The sequence below is a fragment of the Bufo bufo genome, chromosome 4 (assembly GCF_905171765.1).
Source record: "Bufo bufo chromosome 4, aBufBuf1.1, whole genome shotgun sequence".
Classification (NCBI taxonomy): domain Eukaryota; kingdom Metazoa; phylum Chordata; class Amphibia; order Anura; family Bufonidae; genus Bufo; species Bufo bufo.
In genome coordinates, this window is record NC_053392.1 from 245,126,440 (window position 1) to 245,145,763 (window position 19,324).

The window sequence follows — 19,324 nt, forward strand, 5'->3', positions numbered from 1 at the left end:
AGCGTGAGAAGAAGTCTGGTATCCAAATGTCTAAAAATGCCCTCCTAAAAGGAATTTGGGCACCTTTGCCCACCTAGGCTGCAAAAAAGTGTCACACATCTGGTATCTCTGTATTCAGGAGAAGTTGAGGAATGTGTTTTGGGGTGTCTTTTTACATATACCCATGCTGGGTGAGATAAATATCTTGGTCAAATGCCAACTTTGTATAAAAAAATGGGAAAAGTTGTCTTTTGCCAAGATATTTCTCTCACCCAGCATGGGTATATGTAAAATGACACCCCAAAACACATTCCCCACCTTCTCCTGAGTACGGAGATACCAGATGTGTGACACTTTTTTGCAGCCTAGGTGGGCAAAGGGGCCCATATTCCAAAGAGCACCTTTCGGATTTCACAGGTCATTTTTTACAGAATTTGATTTCAAACTCCTTACCACACATTTGGGCCCCTAGAATGCCAGGGCAGTATAACTACCCCACAAGTGACCCCATTTTGGAAAGAAGAGACCCCAAGGTATTTCGTGATGGGCATAGTGAGTTCATAGAACTTTTTAATTTTTTGTCACAAGTTAGTGGAATATGAGACTTTGTAAGAAAAAAAAAAAAAAATCATCATTTTCCGCTAACTTGTGACAAAAAATAAAAAGTTCTATGAACTCACTATGCCCATCAGCGAATACCTTAGGGTGTGTACTTTCCGAAATGGGGTCATTTGTGGGGTGTTTGTACTGTCTGGGCATTGTAGAACCTCAGGAAACATGACAGGTGCTCAGAAAGTCAGAGCTGCTTCAAAAAGCGGAAATTCACATTTTTGTACCATAGTTTGTAAACGCTATAACTTTTACCCAAACCATTTTTTTTTTACCCAAACATTTTTTTTTTATCAAAGACATGTAGAACAATAAATTTAGAGCAAAATTTATATATGGATGTCGTTTTTTTTGCAAAATTTTACAACTGAAAGTGAAAAATGTCATTTTTTTGCAAAAAAATCGTTAAATTTCGATTAATAACAAAAAAAGTAAAAATGTCAGCAGCAATGAAATACCACCAAATGAAAGCTCTATTAGTGAGAAGAAAAGGAGGTAAAATTCATTTGGGTGGTAAGTTGCATGACCGAGCAATAAACGGTGAAAGTAGTGTAGGTCAGAAGTGTAAAAAGTGGCCTGGTCTTTCAGGGTGTTTAAGCACTGGGGGCTGAGGTGGTTAAGGACCAGTTCAGGTCTGAAGTCACTTTGTGGGGCCTACATAGTGGATACCCCCATAAATGACCCCATTGTAGAAACTACACCCCTCAAGGTATTCAAAACCGATTTTACAAACTTTGTTAACCCTTTAGGCGTTCCACAAGAATTAAAGGAAAATGGAGATCAAATTTTTACATTTCCCTTTTCGGCAGATTTTCCATTTTAATCCAATTTTTTCTTTAACACATCGATGGTTAACAGCCAAACAAAACTCAATATTTATTACCCAGATTCTGCGGTTTACAGAAACACCCCACATGTGGTCATAAACTGCTGTATGGGCACACGGCAGGGCGCAGAAGAAAAGGAACTGCACATGGTTTTTAGATGCCATGTCCCATTTGAAGCCCCCTGATGCACCCTTACAGTAGAAACTCCCAAGAAGTGACCCCATTTTGGAAACTAGGGGATAAGGTGCCAGTTTTATTAGTACTATTTTTGGGTACATATGATTTTTTGATCATTCATTATAACACTTTATGGGGCAAGGTGACCAAAAAATTGGTTGTTTTAGCACAGTTTCTATTTATTTATATTTACAGCGTTCACCTGAGGGGTTCAGTCAAGTGACATTTTTATAGAGCAGATTGTTACGGACGTGGCGATACCTAATATGTATACTTTTTCTCATTTATTAAAGTTTTACACAATAATAGCATTTTTGAAACAAAAAAATTATGTTTTAATGTGTCCATGTTCTGAGAGCTATAGTTTTTTTATTTTTTGAGAGATTTTCTTATGTAGGGGCTCATTTTTTGCGGGATGAGGTGACGGTTTTATTGGTACCATTTTGTGGGACATACGCGTTTTTGATCACTTGGTGTTGCACCTTTTGCGATGTAAGGTGACAAAAATTGCTTGTTTTGACACATTTTTTTTTTTTTTTTTACGGTGTTCACCCGAGGGGTTAGGTCATGTGATATTTTTATAGAGCTGGGTTTTTTTTAAACCAAAAAAATGATGTTTTAGTGTCTCCATGTTCTAAGAGCTATAGTTTTTTTATTTTTTGAGAGATTTTCTTATGTAGGGGCTCATTTTTTGCGGGATGAGGTGACGGTTTTATTGGTACCATTGGTACCACCTTTTGTGATGTAAGGTGACAAAAATTGCTTGTTTTGACACCGTTTTTTTTTTTTTTTTTTTTTTTTACGGTGTTCACCCGAGGGGTTAGGTCATGTGATATTTTTATAGAGCTGGTTTTTACGGACGCGGCAATTCCAAATATGTCTATTTTATTTTTTCTATTTTTACAAAAAAAAATTTATTCCTTACTTGGGGACTTTTTTTTTTTTTACATGTGAAACTTTTTTTTATTTTATTTTTTCAACCCTTTATTTTTTTTATTTTTATTTTACACTTTTCGTCCCCCATAAGGTCATACAAGACCTCTGGGGGACATTTACTTCACTTTTTCTTTTTTTTTTTTCACTGTTGATTTCTCCTGTAACTGGGGCTGACATAGTAGCCCCAGTTACAGTGGAAATACACCACCCAGAGAGGCTGTACAGCATAATTCAGCGCTGTACAGCCTCAGTGCAGGGCTGATCGAGGTCTGTGAAAGACCTCACACAGCTCCTGCACTCTCCGGTCCCGGCGGTCACATGACCGCCGGGTCGGAACAGGAAGCACATAGCGCTTCCTGCTCTGCATACACAGCTCTCGTTGAGCGCTGTGTATGCAGCGATCCAGAAGGCAGGGACACCTGGGCACTGTCCCTGCCTTCTCTCTAGGTTGCCCTGCTGTCACTTACAGTGGGCAACCCTATCAGCAGCTGCACGATTAGCGTGCAGCTGCACTTTCTGAACGGACGTTCTGGAACGTCCGTTCAGAAATAGAGATCCACCCATAGGACGTTTATATCCTATGGGCGGACGGAAAGTGGTTAAAGTTTTCCCCTCATCATTTTGGCAGCTTCTGAATGGAGCCCCAGCAGTGTAATCCCGGGGCTCCGATCGGTTACCATGGCAGCCAGGACGCTACTGCAGCCTTGGCTGCCATGGTAATCTCCGTGCTGCTGTGTGCACTATGCACAGGGCAGCAGGGAGAGTGTAAGATCCTATTCACCCTAATAGTGCTCTATTAGGATGAATAGGACAAGGGATTAAAAGATACCCCATAATGAGAAGGATATAACAGACTTTTAGAAATGTTTGAAAATTTATTAAAAATTAAAAACTAAAATTTTGTGTAAACAAAAGTATTCAGACCCTTTGCTATGACACTGGAAATTTAGCTCTGCGGGCCTTCCATGTCACTTGATAATTTTTGAGATGTTTCTACAACTCGATTGGAGTCCATCTGTGATAAATTCAGTTGATTGGACATGATTTGGAAAGATACACCCCTGTCTATATGAGGTTTCACAACTGACAATTCAACCTGACAGAGCTTGGGCAGATCAGCAGAATAAAATAGCAGAACATCCCTGAATCCAGGTGTGCAAACCTTGTAGCATCATACCGAAGACGACTGGAGGCTATAATCACTGCCAAAGCTGTTCAACTATGTCCTAAGTAAGGCCTTATGCACACGACCGTATGTATTTTGCGATCCACAAAAAACAGATACACAAAACATACGTATGACATCCGTGTACATTCTGTATTTTGCGGAACTGAACAGCTGGCCCCTAATAGAACAGTCCTATCCTTGTCCGTAATGCGGACAATAATAGGACATGTTCTATTTTTTTGCCGAACGGAAATACGGACATACGGAAACGGAATGCACACGGAGTTAGGGATGTTTCGGGTATCAAATTTTCAATACCCAATCGATACTTTTGTTGCGGTATCGATACGATACCGGGATTTGCCTTTTATCGATACTAGGCTGTGCTACTGCACAGCCCAGTATCAGAGAAGATGGATCGTGCTGCTCTCAACGCGGCCATGTTCCCTCAGCAGCACGGGGAGAAGGAAGCAGTCTCTCCCTCCCCTCTGTGCCGTTGCCACCAATGGGAACGAAGAGGAGTTGAGGACGCACTGCGCCACCAATGATAACTAACGTTTAATACATTACAAATACAGGCGGCAGAAACATATTGCCGGCACCCGACCTCTGACAGGGCGCTGCATCCGCGACAATTAACCCCTCAGGGTGCCGCAACTGAGAGGTTAACTGCCACTGATCGCAGCTTCCTGTCATAGAGGTCGGGTGCCGGCAATGTGATTCTGCCGCCAGCTGTATTTGTATTAAACGTTAATTATCATTGGTAGCGAAGTGCGCCCTCCCCCAGTATTAAAATCATTGGTGGCGCAGTGCACCCTCCCCTATATTAAAATCATTGGTGGCTCAGTGCGCCCCCCACCCCCCAGTATTGAAATCATTGGTGGCAGTCGCAAGAGTCCCCTCACCTCCTCTCATTGGCGGCAGTGGCAGCTTCTGATCGGAGCCCCAGCAGTGTAATCCTGGGGCTTCGATCGGTTACCATGGCAGCCAGGATGCTACTGAAGCCCTGGCTGCCATGGTAATCTCCCTGCTGCTGTGTGCACTATGCACAGGGCAGCAGGGAGAGTGTAAGATCATATTCACCCTAATAGAGCTCTATTAGGGTGAATAGGACAAGGGATTAAAAGATCCCACGTTCTAGTCCCTAAGAAGGGGGAAATAGTATTTAAATAAAAATATATATATATATTAAGTATAAATCACCCCCTTTCTCAATTTTACATATAAAATATATAAACAATAAATAAATAAACATATTACATATCGCCACGTCTGAAAAGTCCAAACTATTAAAATATTTAAAAAATCTCCTATGCGGTGAACGCCGTAAAAGAAAAACGAAAAACCATGCGATTCGCCATTTTTTTTAGTCACCTTGTTTCCCTAAAAAATAGGATAGGACTGTTCGATTATGTGGCGGACGTTCCATAAAATGTGGAATGCACGTGGCTTTTTTTTTTTTTTGCGTGGTATCGAGTATCGAGTATCGCAATACTTTTTTATGGTATCGAAACCGAATCAAAATTTTGGTATCAAAAGAACCCTACACGGAGTACTTTCCGTTTTTTTTTTTGTTGACCCATTGAAATGAATGGTTCCGTATACGGTGCTAAAAAAAAAAAAACGGAACGGACTTGGAATGAAAATATGTTCATGTGCATGAGGCCTAAAGGGTATGAATACTTATGTCAATACAGAATTTTACTTTTCAATAAATTAGCAAAGATTTTGAACATACTGTTTTCACTTTCTCACTATGGGTTAATGAGCGCAGAATAATGTTAAAAATGTGAACTTTTTGTTATTTTAGCACAAGGCCACAAGATAACAATGTGAAAAAAGTCAAAGGGTCTGAAGACTTTCCGAATGCACTGTGTAGATGAGATTTTTTTAAATCTTTCACTTTGACTACACTATAATCTGTGGATTTTCCAGAGTGTATCCACCACGTGTGTCATTAGCCTTATCTGTTTCTATCTTTTTTTCATATTTTTGTTAGTGGAAAGTGACGCTTTCTTTTTGTTACAGCTCTTTTCTGTACTGATTTGCATCATAATAGTAGAAGTCACAGGAGACGAGTGTGTGAGTTGGTGGTTCTTGCGGCAGTGAGGGCACACACCGCAGCTCTCCAGCTCCACACTAGGAGCAAGAGAGAACATTTACATTTAAAAAATGATATAGAAAGAAGGAAAAGATCTACAATTTTCAGGCAGACATATGTATCTATAAATCTAAAAACATATTCTATACATGTACAGTATGCAATTTAAGGGGTATTCCAAATGTAGTAAGATATCTGTTTGATTGGTAGGGGGTCTTACTGCTGTAACCCCCAACGGTAGAATGGCAGGTCATTTTTCACAGCTCCTTTGGAAAATGAAAGGTGGAATCTGATTGGTTGCTATGGGCAACTAAGCCAGTTCTACTTTACACCAGTTTGATAAATCTCCCTCTATGTCTCTAATCTGTTCAAGTCTTCGTCGAAAATAGTGCTCGCACTTTTTGGAAACATAACATTAAGGCCTCTTTCCCACGGGCGTCACGTGTGAGGGCCGGATAAGATGCGGGTGTGTCGCGGGAAAATGCGCAAAGCGTTTTTAATGCGTTTTGCACGCGCGTGAAAAAAATCGGCATGTTTGGTACCCAGACCCGAACCCGGACTTCCTCACTTGGGTTTGGGTTAGGTTTTCTGTAGATTTTATTATTTTCCCTTATAACATGGTTATAAGGGAAAATAATAGCATTCTTAATACGCATAGTACAATAGTGATGGAGGGGTTAAAAATAATAAACAAATTTAACTCATCCCATCCACTTGGTCACATAGCCGATCTCCTCTTCTTTCTTCTGTACCTGGCTAAAGGACCTTTGATGTCACTGCGCTCATCACATGATCCATCACATTGATGAATCATGTGATGAGCGCAGTGATGTGTCCTTTAGCCAGGTCCAGAAGAAAGAAGAGGAAATCCGCTACGCGACCAAGTGGATGGGGTGAGTTAAATTTGTTTATTATTTTCAACCCCTCCATCTCTATTTTACTAAGCATTCTGTATTAAGAACCATGTTATAAGGAAAAATAATAAAGATCGGGTCCCGATCATCTCCTAGCAACCATGCGTGAAAATCGCACCACATCCGCACTTGCTTGCGGATGCTTGCGATTTTCACGCAGCCCCATTCACTTCTATGGGGCCTGCGTTGTGTAAAAAACTTACAATATAGAGCATGCTGCTATTTTCACGCAACGCACAAGTGATGCGTGAAAATCACCGCTCCTGTGCACAGCCCCATAGAAATGAATGGGTCTGGATTCAGTGCGGGTGCGATCACCTCACGCATTGCACCTGTGCGGAAAACTCGCCCGTGTGAAAGAGGCCTAACTGCTATGTGTATGGACAGAATGTGCGAAATCTCACTACACCGACATTAGTCTGTGACTTTATTATACATATAACCATAAGAAGTTCTGGTTTCTTCATTCTGCAGGTCAGAAAGTACTTGCTCAAGCTAGACGTACGTAAGGATCACGTAAAGTTTTGGCGTCCTCAGATTCTCTTACTAGTTTCCAATCCACGCAGCCACAACAACCTGATCACTTTTGCAAACGATCTGAAGAAAAGTGGACTTTTCGTTCTGGGACATGTGAGTTTAGAAGAGTTGGGTAAGTGAAGTTCAGCAAAATGTTGAGCCTGCGCTTTTCTGTATTCCCTTATTCATTCTCCCAAGGTGCACACATACAGCTATATTTTGCTTGCAGTGTGAAGAATCTTCTTATGCTCTGTATCAGATATTTTGCACCAGGTCAATAACACTATTAGAAGAACATATGATATATGTACATCCGGGTACATACACACACACACGTGTGTGTGTGTATGTATATATATATATATATATATATATATATATATTTATATATACTGTTAGATATAGAAGAAATTCCACAGCGCCTCCATATACAGTCCAATAAATGGCAAAAAAATCTTATTTTACATTGTTGGATCTTAACAAGGTTCCAAGTAGAGCTTCAACATGCAACAAGAAGAAATGAGAGTGAGACAAAAAAATTTGAGCATTCAATTAATTGAAAATAACGATTAAACTGAAACAGGCTGTTTTTCAGCTGATCCAAATTTTAGGACCACATGCCTTTAAAAGGCAAAATCTGTGCAAAGATGTGGATTCATTGTCATTTTCTGTCAGGTAGTCACACGTTGTGATGGCAAAGGCAAAAAAACTCTCCCTTTTTGAATGTGGTCGGGTTGTTGAACTGCATAAGCAGGGTCTCTCACAGCGCGCCATCGCTGCTGAGGTGGGACGCAGTAAGACAGTCATTTGGAATTTCTTAAATGATCCTGAGGGTTATGGAACAAAAAAAATCAAGTGTAAGACCCAAAAAAATTTCATCAGCACTGAGCCGGAGGATCCAATTGGCTGTCCGTCAAGACACTGGACGATCCTCGACCCAAATTAAGGCCCTTACTGGTGCTGACTGCAGCCCCATAACCATCAGACGGCATCTGAGACTAAAGGGCTTCAAAAACAAAAAACGTTTTCAAAGACCTCGTCTCCTTGAACGCCACAGAACTGCTCGTTTGGACTTTGCAAGAGAGCACCAAACATGGGACATTCAAAGGTGGAAGAAAGTTTTATTCTCTGATGAGAAAAAATTTAACCTTGATGGTCCTGATGGTTTCCAACGTTACTGGCATGACAAGCAGATCCCACCTGAGATGTTTTCTACGCGCCACAGTGGAGGGGGCGCTATAATGGTCTGGGGTGCTTTTTCCTTCAGTGGAACAATGGAGCTTCAGGAAGTGCAGGGGCGTCAAATGCAGAGAGCATTCCTCATGACTGAGGACCCTCGTCTGTGTGGTAACGACTGGGTTTTTCAACAGGACAATGCTACAGTACACAATGACCGCAGAACAAGGGACTTCTTCCAGGAGAATAACATCACTCTTTTGACCCATCCTGGGTGTTCCCCTGATCTAAATCCAATTGAGAACCTTTGGGGATGGATGGCAAGGGAAGTTTACAAAAATGGACAACAGTTCCAGACAGTAGATAGCCTTCGTGCGGCCGTCTTCACCACTTGGAGAAATGTTCCCACTCACCTCATGGAAACGCTTGCATCAAGCATGCCGAAACAAATTTTGGAAGTGATAAACAATAACGGCGGAGCTACTCATTACTGAGTTCATGTTTGGAAGTTGGATTTCTGTTTTGGGGGGGTTTAGTTTTTTTTTGGAGGTGTGGTCCTAAACTTTTGATCAGCTAAAAAACTGCCTGTTTCAGTTTATTCGTTGTTTTCATTAAATTGAATGTTCAAAAAATGTGTTGTCTCACTCCCATTTCTTCTTGTTGCATGTTGAAGCTCTACTTGGAACCTTGTTAAGATCCAGCCATGCTAAATATGATTTTTTTGCCATTTTTCAAGTGGTCTTAAACTTTTGATCAGGACTGTAGTGAAAGAAATTGTGTCCTTTATTTTCTCAAGCCCAGCAAGTGGAGTGAAACGTTGCATGGGTGACTAAAGGACACAATTTCCTTCACTATATGGAGGCGCCGTGGAATTTCTTATATATATAACAGTTGATTTTGTCAGAATCCATAGCTGCTGGCACTCCACATTATTTTTAGAATTTTTTAAATCCTGATTTTGCTTGGTGCTGCTCTTGCTATATTTTTCTTAGGCCTCATGCACACGACCGTTTCGTTTTTTGTAGTCCGCAAAAAACGGAAGCCGCCTGTGTGCCTTCCGCAATTTGCAGAACGGAACGGGCGGCCCATTGTAGAAATGCCTATTCTTGTCCGCCAAACGGACAAGAAAAGGACATGCTATATTTTTTTTGCGGGGCCACGGAATGGAGCAACGGACGCGGACAGCACACGGAGTGCTATCCGCATCTTTTGCTGTCTCATTGAAGTGAATGGGTCCGCGCCCAAGCCGCAAAAACTGCGGCTCGGATGCTGAACCGAACAACGGTCGTGTGCATGAGACCTTATTGATATATGTATATTATACTCCTGTACACACCCATGGGCAGATATAAGCGCATTTCTTACAATAGAATAAGGGGGTCATTTATCATCCAGAAATACCCCTATCTAAAATCATCATTTTCTACGACCAGAAAATGGTGTAAATGTAAGACAGCTGGGAATCTGGCTTACGTTTAGATTGGGGCTGGATGCTTTGAAGTTATGTAGAGGCCAGCACCTCTTCATAACTTTGGTGGATCCACTGCCAGCTATAGGGGTTATTAAAACGCTGATCCTAATAAATAACCCCCTAAGTTTTTAAGCATAATCTTTACCTTTTTTGGCTTTTTCCTAGCCTCAACTTTTCCTCTGCTACCTTGATTTACATATGTTGGAATCCAAAATGGCTCCGGTGCGGGGTTTTGATATATTCTGGATAAGGGCTTGATAGTGATGGTTAGGTCTTCAAAATGGCTTCTGCGCAAGGGCACTTGCCAAAACAGATTCAAATGGAAACGGATCCAGCATCCATTGACTTTCATTATTTGTACGGGATCCATTTTGATCTTTTTTGTTCACCGGATACAAAACCACAGCATGCAGCGGTTTTGTGTCTGGCCACATAACGGAATGCTGGCAGAGCGGATGAATGTTTTTGGTTTTTTTTACATTCAGATTACATTAGGGACAATACTGAACCAATTCTATCTGGTTTTGAGATCCTCTGACAAAACAAAACAGTAATGTGAAACTAGCACAACTTGTGCATCTGTACCTTCCATTGTCATGAAGTTTCGGCCTGGCACTGTGGCTGTCTAAGCAGTTGGTGCCAATCTGCTCATCCAAGTCTTGTGTTTACGTCCAGTTGAAAAAGTGCCGTGTGCTGATGTTTTTCCGGTACCGTAAGCTGTAGTGCTCAATGGGATTTTCAATCCTCAGAACACTTTAGCTCTTTTTACTGGAATTATGCATGTCTTTAAACAGCAATCTGCATATATTGAGAGCATTTTGAGAGTGCACAGCAAAATGGCTGTAGTCAGTATATAGATATGGGTTTTTTATTTACTACATTAGACTTTTTAGGTTGGACATAAATCATTTTCATTCTGACAGAATAAAAAGAGTCTTCACGTCTCCTCAGTTGCCATGACGACCTTGTAAGGTACACTTTAAAATGTTAGGTTAATAAGCAGTTTTATGCGGTAAAAAAAAAAAAAAATTAAAAGGGTGGATTTGTATTTCATAAAGTGCTTTTCATTTCACAATCACATTCAGCTAGTCATTATGCAGAGTCGGCACTTTAAAAGAGCAAATTATATCTCCTGTTTAAAAGGTGGCATTGCCTGGACCTCAGTCAATGAACTGATAATACTGTGGTAACAAAGGTCAAGCTGGTAATAATCTGTTCCGTTCTGAATAAAGTTATGTAGAGGTAACCAAACACGGAAATGCCTGATACGTACATTGATTCTTGACACATAGCACCCTGACACATGATAAGAGTAGAATATCTCAGCTTAAGATCTGAAAATATTCAGATCTTTTCACCTGCAAGTCCACAGGTACACAAATATATAGTGAGGTTTTTACAATTCAAACCGTATTAAACATATTACACAATTTATGTATAACAACTGAGTAAGGCCTCTTGCACACAAATGTTTTTTTTTCCGTTCCGTTTGCGGTCCGCATGCGGAACCTTTCATTTCAATGGTTCCACAAAAAAAATGGAATGTACTCCGTATGCATTCCATTTCCGGATATTTGTTCTGCTGTAGGATAGAACTTGTCCTATTATTGCCCACAAATAACGATCCGTGGCTCCATTCAAGTCAATATGTCCGCAAAAAATACAGAATGCATACGGAACACATCTGTATGTCATCTGTTTTTTGCAGATCGTTTCTGTTTGCGATCCTCAAACAACGGATCGCATACGAAAACCAAACGGAAATTTTTGCGGAACTACGGAATGTAAACAGAACGGAAACCAAAAACTGAACAACGGATCCGTGAAAAACGGACTGCAGAATACAGAAAAAGGCATACGGTCGTGTGCAAGAGACCTAAGGGATGCTATCAGTCAGGACCCAAGGGGGTCCTTTGAAATTGAAATTAAGGCTTTTAATATGGACTGAATCAAGCAATATTTTTACATATATTTTGGGGAAATTGTCTAGGTAGCAGTGTTCCTGGTAAGCACCCAAGAAAAGACCTATTAAAACTACTGTCCAGTGTCGATTTCTCAGTGGTCAGAATATACATGAAAAATAATAGATACCAAAATAAATGATAATATCGCACATCGTACACATATGCTCCTACTTTATCAGGTGGTGTCACTATAGGATCAACCAATATTGCACATATGTTCCAGCTGTAAGTATTGGTTGATTTTTTTAGGTAATTTTTTGTTAAATGTGGTCCCCTGATGAACTGACCCCAGAGAATGGTTCAGAGAAACGCATCGGGACAAAGTTTGCATTCCTCCGACAAATGACATGTGCTCCTTTTGTATGTTGGTGATCCTATAGTGACACCACCTGTTTTAAATAGGAGCATATGTGTACTATGTGCGATAATATTGTTTATTTTGGTATCTTTATTATTTTTCATGTATATTCTAACCACTGTATATCGACACTGGACAATAGTTTTAATAGGTCTTTTCTTGGGTGGCGATATCTATCCCTTGTCCGGGACATATAGGGTTGATTAGGAGGTTCCTGACACAGAATCGCCCCTATCGGGGCGGCCATTCCATTTTGATAGCTCTGCCTATCAGTCTGTAGGGCGAGTGTAAGGGTGATGTTTTTTTCTTTACCCTACTGATAAATTGCTTGATATGCCACATTTTTGGGATAATTTTATCTAATATCAGTAAAGGTTATGTTTAATACTGGTGAAGGTGCTCTGTGATAATATGTTCCTTACTGTCAGCATGGTTTGGTGGAAGGCCTTCTCAAGTCAAGCATGGAGCAATTAGAGTGGTGCCTTTTTTTTAAAGCTGTCTACAGTGAATGGAAAAGTTAGAGACCTAGGTTCTATTCTGTCTAAACTGGGCGATCCAAAACAGCATTACATAAATATTGCCTTATAGCGTTCAAATAATGATCTAGACAGCTGCCAAATACACTGTGCCGCATAGCATTCAGGTAAGGCTACTTTGACACATTGAAATTATGGAATTATTGGAACTATGTTCCTCAGCCTGCAGGACTTCATCGAACACAGAGCACAGACAGACCCCATTGACTATAATGGAATCCACTGGGAATCCAGCCTGTTCCTGGCATTTGTGCCAGGATTTCGTCAGACCTTAAACGGTGTTTGCACTAGTTTCTGTCTGGAAGAATGCTGCCACACATGGCATAAAAGGGCTAGGTCCCATTATAGTCAGTGGTCTGTGGTGGTGAGCAGCAGTATCCGGCTATGCTGGATATGGCGAACTACGGCAGGCTGTTTCTCTGCTGGAACAGCCTTCTAGATAGTTTTAATGCATATGTGAAAGTAGCCTAAATAGTATAAAGAATCAACCCACAAAATGATGGCTGTTGTTGGGGGAGATAAGGATCAGGTAAGTTGGATTTTAACTACCCAATACTTTTGTTCTCATTGAAGTAAGCTGCTGCTAGAAGAGAATGGCAGCCGCTTCCTCCTCCTGAGAATACATGCCTGCTCAGATGAGCCAAGCGGACATGTACTGTATGTGAGGGGATTGGGAATGACAGCAGTCTACCAAACTTGCCTTGGTATAAACATTTGTTATATTCTAGGAGTTAATTTCAGGATTCTGGATTCTCTAAGGCAGAGAAAGGGTTAATATTTCATACATGGTGTCTAGTGGGTTACTCATCTCCATCCTCCAACTCTGTAGACAGGACAGGAGGCTAGACAGTGATTATTCCTGGAGAGGAATGTGCAGGTGTAAGGCCTCTTTCACACGGGCGTTGCGGGAAAATGTGCGGGTGCGTTACGGGAACACCCGCGATTTTTCCACGCGAGTGCAAAACATTGTAATGCGTTTTGCACTCGCGTGAGAAAAATCGCGCATGTTTGGTACCCAAACCCGAACTTCTTCACAGAAGTTCGGGCTTGGGATCGGTGTTCTGTAGATTGTATTATTTTCCCTTATAACATGGTTATAAGGGAAAATAATAGCATTCTGAATACAGAATGCTTAGTAAAACAGCGCTGGAGGGGTTAAAAAAAAAATAATTAACTCACCTTAGTCCACTTGATCGCGATGCCGGCATCTCCTTCTATCTACTTTGCTGAACAGGACCTGTGGTGAGCGTCCATTACAGGTCAAGGACCTTTGATGACGTCACTCCGGTCATCACATGATCCATCACCATGGTAAAAGATCATGTGATGGATCATGTGATGACCGGAGTGATGTCATCAAAGGTCCTGTTCCTGTATTTAATGCTCCCCACAGGTCCTATTCAACAAAGGAGACAGAAGGAGATGCCGGGCTACGCGATCAAGTGGATTAGGGTCCATTCACACGTCCGTTGTTTCTTTCCTGATCTGTTCCGTTTTTTGCGGAACAGATCTGGACCAGATCCGGACCCATTCATTTTCATTGGGTCCTGAAAAAAAATCAGACATTGAGCTGTCCGTTTTTTTTCAGGACCCATTGAAAATGAATGGGTCCAGATCTGGTCCAGATCTGTTCCGCAAAAAACGGAACAGATCAGGAAAGAAACAACGGACGTGTGAATGGACCCTTAAGGTGAGTTAAATTATATATTATTATTTTTTAAACCCCTCCAGCACTGTTTTACTATGCATTCTGTATTCAGAATGCTATTATTTTCCCTTATAACCATGTTATAAGGGAAAATAATAATGATCGGGTCTCCATCCCGATCGTCTCCTAGCAACCGTGCGTGAAAATCGCAATGCATCCGCACTTGCTTGCAGATGCTTGCGATTTTCACGCAACCCCATTCATTTCTATGGGGCCTGCGTTACGTGAAAAACGCACAAAGAGGAGCATGCTGCGATTTTCACGCAACGCACAAGTGATGCGTGAAAATCACCGCTCATGTGAACAGCCACATAGAAATGAATGGGTCGGGATTCAGTGCGGGTGCAATGCGTTCACCGCGCGGAATACTCGCTCGTGTGAAAGGGGCCTAACTGTTCTCTATGAAGGTGTAGATCTCTTCATGGATAATGCTGGGCACTTGGTTTTCAGGTTTCTCTGTATTTCTCCGTTTTCCCGCACCTGCAGAGCATGCATGAAATTCTTGTGACTGCTTGGGGTCGCCTCTAATATGTTGTTTTATTATTATATATTATTACTCTGTATAGCAAGGAAATTCTACACCTATTGCCTTGCTCCAAGTTACAGCTGCAGTGGTACCCTGGTTGGATGCTGTAGCTGTCACTCGAAGCTGAGATGAATGGACACTAAGCAGCTCAATGTATAGAGCAGAGCACACCCTTAATGTTTTCAGTTTTTTTATTTCTTTTTTCTGACTTGCAGATGTGCTCCCTTCTGACCCTCTTCAGACCCAAACAGACCTCTGGCTACAGCTAGTTGATGAGCTCAACATCAAGGCGTTTGTCAATCTGACATTATCAGACTCTGTGAGATACGGGGCTCAGCAGTTGCTCTTTATTTCCGGATTAGGTAGGTTCTCTATTTTCAGTGTAATTCAGTTTCTGGATTTATCTCTGAAGCTGCTAATAGAGTTGTTGTTGGGTACATCACACTGAGTATCATAGCTGTGTAAATAGTCAAAGTGATCAGAAGAATTGAATGACATTATTATTTGACTGACATAAAAATCCTTCCACTCGATTGCTAAGGTGCACCCTCATTACTAGTTTTTACTTTATCCTAACCTTATATGACAGCATTTGAATAATTACTGTACATTAGAGGACCCACCTTTTCTAGGATGTTCTATGACTCTGAGCTGATCACTGATGGTCTGCTGACCTGAGCGTATTTCTCCACAGGGGAAATGTAGTATCAAGTTTGTGCATTGACTCATATTAGTGCTGTTTTAATATGAGCCTGTGCACTGAAAGGCACCTCATTTTGAACTGGACTATTCATTACATTTGTAGATATATCTCCCTATGCTTAGAGAGTCTTTTTTCCTCTAGCTACTACATTTTCAAGAGATAATAGGTATGAACCAGGCTGAGGAGCAGGTAGCTAAAAGGTATGGCTCTCCAGAAAACAAGATTGAAACTTAAATTTCATGAAGGCTAATGGTCCTTTTACACGACAATTGACCAATGAGCCTTTGTAGAAATGCCCGTTTCTAATAAGTGACTTGTGTAACTTGCTAGTGAGCAACTGGTGAACAAGCAAATGCTTTTTCATCAGGTGATCATGTCTTTCAGCTAGCACCTACAACCATTGTCGTGCAGTAGATCAGACTGTGTAAATAGTGGTCTTTTGCCCAGAAACAATGAATCTGTATGGGGAGAAACAATCAGTTTAGCGATTGCTTGTGTCCGTACAGAGGAGATGACTGCTGCATGTAAATACAGCTCTCCTATGCCTTGTGATCAGGCAATTATCATAGAGATAATTATCAGGCAGGCAGCTTGTCCGTCCTTGTAAAAGGAACATTACTCCGAGGAATTGGGCAAACAGCAAAAAAGTGTAGTAATATTGCTATTAGTACATGCAGTTTTGCTACAAACATGTTCATGCTGTTTTGTTAAAGAAACAGCTGTAAGAATTTTTTCTGGATATGTGCCTGCGGAAATCCACATGTAAAAACATGGTTTTCATTGTCACAGTGTTTTCCCTTCAGGTCAATGGCAAAAGCCTCAGCAAACTGCAATGGACATGACTTGCTGTGGTTTTATAAATGTAAGATAGCTGTAATAAATGTTTGTTTTGAAAATCTCTCATTTCTGTGCATATATTGCTATGTGGTGTAATTTTATGTTTTTACAATTAACATAATAAATATTTTAGATCCTATCACATTGCTAACAATAAAAGGAGTCTTCCAAAGAAACACTTGTGTAAAATGTCTGCTTAAAGGGAACCTGTCATCAACCTTATGCTGACCTCAGGGCAGGATAAATTAGTGACAGAAATGCTGATCTCAGCCGTGTGTCAGTCATCAGCTAATAGTAAGTGGTTGCTGAGAACCAGCATCATAATCATTGCAGACCGGGCCTGGAAAAGAGTCAGATCTACCTGAGAAGAGTCCTGGTTATTCCTAATCTCCTGCTCTCCTCGCCCATCTGCTGATGATTGGCAGTTCTCTCCTACAGAGAAAGGGAGAAAACTAGGTAGAAGCCTGTCAGTCATCAGCAGGTGGGCAGGAATCCATGAATAACCAGGACTCTTCTCAGGTGGCCGGGACTCTTTTTCAGGCCCAGTCTGCAATGATTGTGAGGCTGATTCTCAACACCACTTACTTTGAGCTGATGAGTTACACACACCTCTGAAATCAGCATTCTGTCACTTCTTTATACTGCCCTCAGTACAGTCAGCATACAGTTGATGACAGGTTCCCTTTAAGCTATATCACTGAATATTCATTTACTGGCTAATATATTCCAGACACGCCTGTACCCAGAATCATTATACCAATATCTTGTGTTCCAATAACACTGACTATAATAACTGGCTGGAAAATGCACAAGTTATGAAACACATTCTTCAGAGTTGTAATGTTACTGATTGCTCTGGCTTTATGGTATTGTGTTTTGCAGGTGGAATGAGGCCAAACACTGTTATCATGGGGTTTTATACCCGCTCTTCATCAGAAGAGCTTCTAAGGGATGAACTTGAAGTGGACCAAGGTAGATCGCCTCCATTTAAGCAAACCTCAGCTGGGAGGAAGCAGACAACTGAAAATTTCTCACCCTGGGAATATGTTGCCATTATATCAGATTCTATTAAGATGTCCAAAAATGTTGTGCTAGCAAGGTATTTCTCAGAGTTTGACAGGACCCGTGTCTGCAGCCTGAAGGGTAAAGAGACATATATAGATGTGTGGCCATTAAATCTTCTGCGACCAGACAGTGCCACTTATGTGAACACCTGCAGTTTATTTCTTCTTCAGATGGCTTGTGTACTAAATATGGTAAGATCTTGGAAAAAAGCCAAGCTGCGTTTGTATCTCTGTGTAGAGAGTGACAGTGGTCTGCATGGCCAGGAAATTAAACTGAAGCAGCTACTTAAGGATCTTCGCATCAAAGCCTCCATCCATACAGTTGTGTGGGACCCGGTTGTTGCTCTTCACTGGCATAAGCAGGTGGTAGAAAACTCAGAAACTGCAGCAGAGTCTTACCTGAACTTCCCAAACAATTCAATAAGGGTATCCAGTGACTATTTGGAAGCTGTTAATCAGATGATTCTGGGACAGAACTCCAACCTTCCTCCAGCTGTTAGATTCTTGTATCTTCCTCGTCCACCTGCAGACACATCTGTCTACAACAGGTTCCTGTACCAGGTAGAGATGATGAGCAGAAATTTGGGACCAACTTTGCTTATTCATGGGGTCACTCCTGTTACAAGCACTGAGCTCTAATGTATCTGTAAACTTGACCTGAACTTGTCTGTGCTCCTAAAAAATGGGCATTTACTTAGCAGAGAAAATTTAAGGTGACCTCACTTTAATACACACTTTGTGAACCGCAGTTGTTCTCATACATATTTTATTCTGCTGCCATTTGTTTTGATAATTGATATGATTGATAATTGTTTCCTCTTGCTTAGATAAAACATGAGCTTTGCATTTTTGCCAAATAAAGATTACCAATATATTACAAGTATCAGTACTTATTAGGAAACCAAATCTATTTGAATTAAGATTTTTAAGGAAACCAACAAGCACTGTTATAAATCAGCACAACTAGGTAAACATATGCCACAAGCCCTTGTGTTGATGTAAGGAAGCATTCTGTACTTGATCTACATCAGTGTACTGTATATCGGAAATAGAAAAAAGAAAGGGTTCTTATATTGTGTCAGGTGTATAGAACAACAGAGGCGGACAGGCCGTAGACCCTACAAGTAAATTTACTGGTGGACCCAAGCCCAGGAGCCACCCGACCCTCCTCACTGCCCCTGATGGAGTACATAATGATTTGATGCTCTATACCTGGCCGGCAACCACAGATGTCCTCCTGAATTCAATTGTATGACTGTCCTCAGGATGGTGAGTACTGAGGCATTGCCCGTGACTCCCTGCTATTTACTTTCATAGGCTACAGACCACTATATGAGGCATTGTACAAATGGTGCAAGGACGCAGGCATCTCAGGCCGTGGCTGTAAAAGGTCTGCAACAGAGAAGACGACTTTGAACAGCACTCAGGTATTACATTTTTTTCTTTCATTGATTTCTTGGAGATCATACAACTGGGGCACTATAAGGGTCATTAATTGGGGAAGTTCAGGTAGTGTCACGGCTGAGGATGGGGGAAATCCTCAGCCGTGCGATGACGGAAGATGTCCAGTCGCTTCTCGCCAGGAACACAGAATCAGGGAGCAGGTCACCTCCTGTTGCGTCCCTAACGCTGAACCTGTCTCCTACCTGCATGCGCCGACCTTGATGGTAGGAGGACCCATGCGCAGGAACCTCGGAGCCCTGACTTACCCTCCGACCGGTCCCTAGGCTAAGGAGCAGGGTAAGACAACCCAC

The 19,324-nt window shown here is 41.4% G+C and overlaps 1 protein-coding gene across 1 annotated transcript in view; it reads left to right on the forward strand.

Moving 5' to 3' along the window:
• The window catches only part of LOC120998011 (solute carrier family 12 member 9-like), a 384,693-nt gene extending 366,252 nt beyond the window's left edge, over window positions 1-18,441 (forward strand). Inside the window, exons 11-13 of the mRNA XM_040428433.1 lie at window positions 7,186-7,360; window positions 15,182-15,328; window positions 17,389-18,441. Of these exons, the coding sequence (XP_040284367.1) occupies window positions 7,186-7,360; window positions 15,182-15,328; window positions 17,389-18,209 (1,143 nt within the window). The 3' untranslated portion in view covers window positions 18,210-18,441. The remainder of the gene's footprint in view (window positions 1-7,185; window positions 7,361-15,181; window positions 15,329-17,388) is intronic.
• Window positions 18,442-19,324: the final 883 nt, after the last annotated feature.